The sequence below is a fragment of the Pseudophryne corroboree genome, chromosome 1 (genome assembly GCF_028390025.1).
Source record: "Pseudophryne corroboree isolate aPseCor3 chromosome 1, aPseCor3.hap2, whole genome shotgun sequence".
Lineage (NCBI taxonomy): Eukaryota > Metazoa > Chordata > Amphibia > Anura > Myobatrachidae > Pseudophryne > Pseudophryne corroboree.
The window spans coordinates 1,129,751,030-1,129,753,592 of record NC_086444.1 but is presented as its reverse complement, the minus strand read 5'-3'; the positions used below and the strand labels follow the sequence as shown (position 1 = coordinate 1,129,753,592).

Genomic DNA, 2,563 nt, shown 5'->3' with positions numbered 1-2,563 from the left:
TGGGCCCCAACAAGTGCACCAACGGTATATTAGTATAGACTCTTATACTATTATTATTTAATAGCAGCGCAGCTAATACCTGGGTAAATTTCCTTTAAAGAGAGGGGGTTTTCAATTTTTGTGATGCATGCAATTTACTTGTATAGAATATAGAAGGGTAAAATATTGATTATACAGATATAGCATAATCGTTATAGATTAATATTATATTGTAATAAAATTGACATAGTTATTCACTAATAAAGGGTAGGGTATTTATTATAATATAACACTTACCTTTATTCTGGATTCCGGGAAAAGAGAGTCTGATGAGGATCTGGAAGACACAGACGACAAATATTGAAATCACATTAGGTAGGTGGATTGAGCGGATTGAGATCAATGAACATTTAATATCCTTGGGATGGTAACTGGAAACATTTCACAAAGGCTTTCCCAAGTTAGCCCAATTATATCTAACAGATAAAAGTAACTTGGGTGGAGGCACTGCTATTGACCAGAATTAGTAACTCTTGTATCAAAGGAAGCTACGATTGGGAGAGGGTTACATTTGGAGGCACTGCTGAGATCCTGAAGACTAAGTCTCTTGTTTAGTGATAGTTAGGATGGCAGTAACAAGAAAAGAAGATATCTTCCATTGGTGTAGAGAAAAGGACATAAATGTGGAAAGCAGCTTTGGATTAATTGGAAATTTTACTGATGCAAGTGAGGATAGTATTCTTAATTCAGTCAAGTTTCTGTATGGAGTCAGCGATCCATGTATTGTGGATAAATTGAAAGGATTAAATGGTAATATCACTGCTGTGTTAATTAACAATAAAAACTTGCTAGACCCAGTGTTGCTTCCCAGTATGGTGGTAGTGGAAGGAGTACCTGGGTGGAAAGTACATGTGGTATGGCCGGCAGGGCAAAGCAGCGAGACCGGAACAGATATCCCGTGTGGCGACTTCGGTATTGGGGAGCCCAATCTATTAGTTACTGGGGACACCGTCATGCCACCAGTGGCTGATAATGAGGTACCCCATCAACGGGAAGAGGCACATGAGAGTCAAGTGGAGACGGTAGTGGGCAAAATGGTTAGTCATTTAGAAAGATGGCACTTCGAAGGGGGTTATCGACGCCTTCGGATATTTTCCGGAATCAACCCTATTCCAGCGGGAGAGGAGACTTATGAATTGTGGAGGGAGGCGGCCACCCAACATTCAGAAGAATGGCAATGCCCTGACCATGTCAAACGCCAGAGGGTGGTGGAAAGTCTGCGGGGGCCAGCTATGGGCGTAATCCAAGCTACCCGACGAAGCAACACAAACGCCACTTTGAAAGACTATCTGGAGGCATTGGACTTTTCTTTTGGCACCATGGAAGATGTAGGGGATTTGCTAGCTCGACTGAACCATACTTATCAAGATATGGGAGAAACATTGACGCACTATGTGTACCGGGTAGATAGACTTATTTATAAAATAGTGGACAAAGGGGGCATCGATAAAGATACTGTGGACAGTCGAAGATTGATACAAGTACTAAAAGGAGCGTTGACTAACAATCCGGTAGCACAAAGATTAAGGTGCACCATGTCGGCTACCCGAGCCCCTTCGTTGAACGAACTAATTAGAGAAGTGAAATTAGAGGAGGTACAAATTGAGAATAGAGAAAAATCCTTCAAGAAGGTAAAAGTCGTGATACCAGCTAAGGAATCCCCCTCCATGGATGAAAGGTTGTTGAAGCTCATGGAAGAACAGAATAAGAAACTGGAACAGTTAATAGCCCTTCAGACTGTTAATACCTATAATCCTGTGCCTATACCGGGATTGGATCGGGGAGGCAGGGCCAGAAGAGAGAACCGCCGTCCAATAATTTGCTATAGCTGTGGACAAGCTGGTCACCGGTCATTCGAATGCCCGATAAACGGAAATGGCAACTGGAGGAATAGAAGCAACAGCAACTCTCAGAGGATAGATGTACCGTTGGAAAACTCCAACGGGAGTGCTGTGAACCCCTCACAGGCTCCCCAGTGATTATCGTTCATGCCATGGGGAGTGCTCAGTGGTCTTCGGAGATTCCGGAGACTTTGATGGGCAATGCACCTAGGACCAAGGCTATGATTAATGGACATGTCTGTAATGTTCTGTTAGATAGTGGCTCCCAAATTTCCATTGTTTTTGAATCTTGGTACCAGAATTACCTGAGAGATGTACCCATACACCCGCTGAGTGGGCTCACCATATGGGGATTGAGCGAGCAAAAATACCCCTATTTGGGCTATATCATCACCCAAATCACCTTCGAGCCTGGGCTGATATCCCCTAATGAAACCGTCCCATTTATAGCATTGGTTTGTCCAGATTCACCTGGTGACAACGGGGAGTTACCTGTGATTGTAGGGACCAATACCAACATGTTTAAAAGCCTCATTAAGTGGTGTGATAAGCAAACAATGAAAAGTGTCGAGAAGAGTCTACCGGAAGGAGATGTGATCCCTTGCAAAAAGGTGGCTATTAACCTGTTAGAGTCTTTAGTGGGAAAACTGGAGTCCTGTTTCCACGGGAGTGACATAGATCCC

The 2,563-nt window shown here is 43.3% G+C and overlaps 1 protein-coding gene across 1 annotated transcript; it reads left to right on the top strand.

The window, feature by feature from the left end:
- The first annotated feature begins 605 nt into the window (after nt 1–605).
- LOC135050679 (paraneoplastic antigen Ma1 homolog) lies at nt 606–2,018 on the top strand. The gene has a single exon (XM_063957091.1). It carries the CDS (start codon nt 606–608, stop codon nt 2,016–2,018), a length of 1,413 nt encoding a protein of 470 aa, XP_063813161.1.
- The last annotated feature ends 545 nt before the right edge of the window (nt 2,019–2,563 follow it).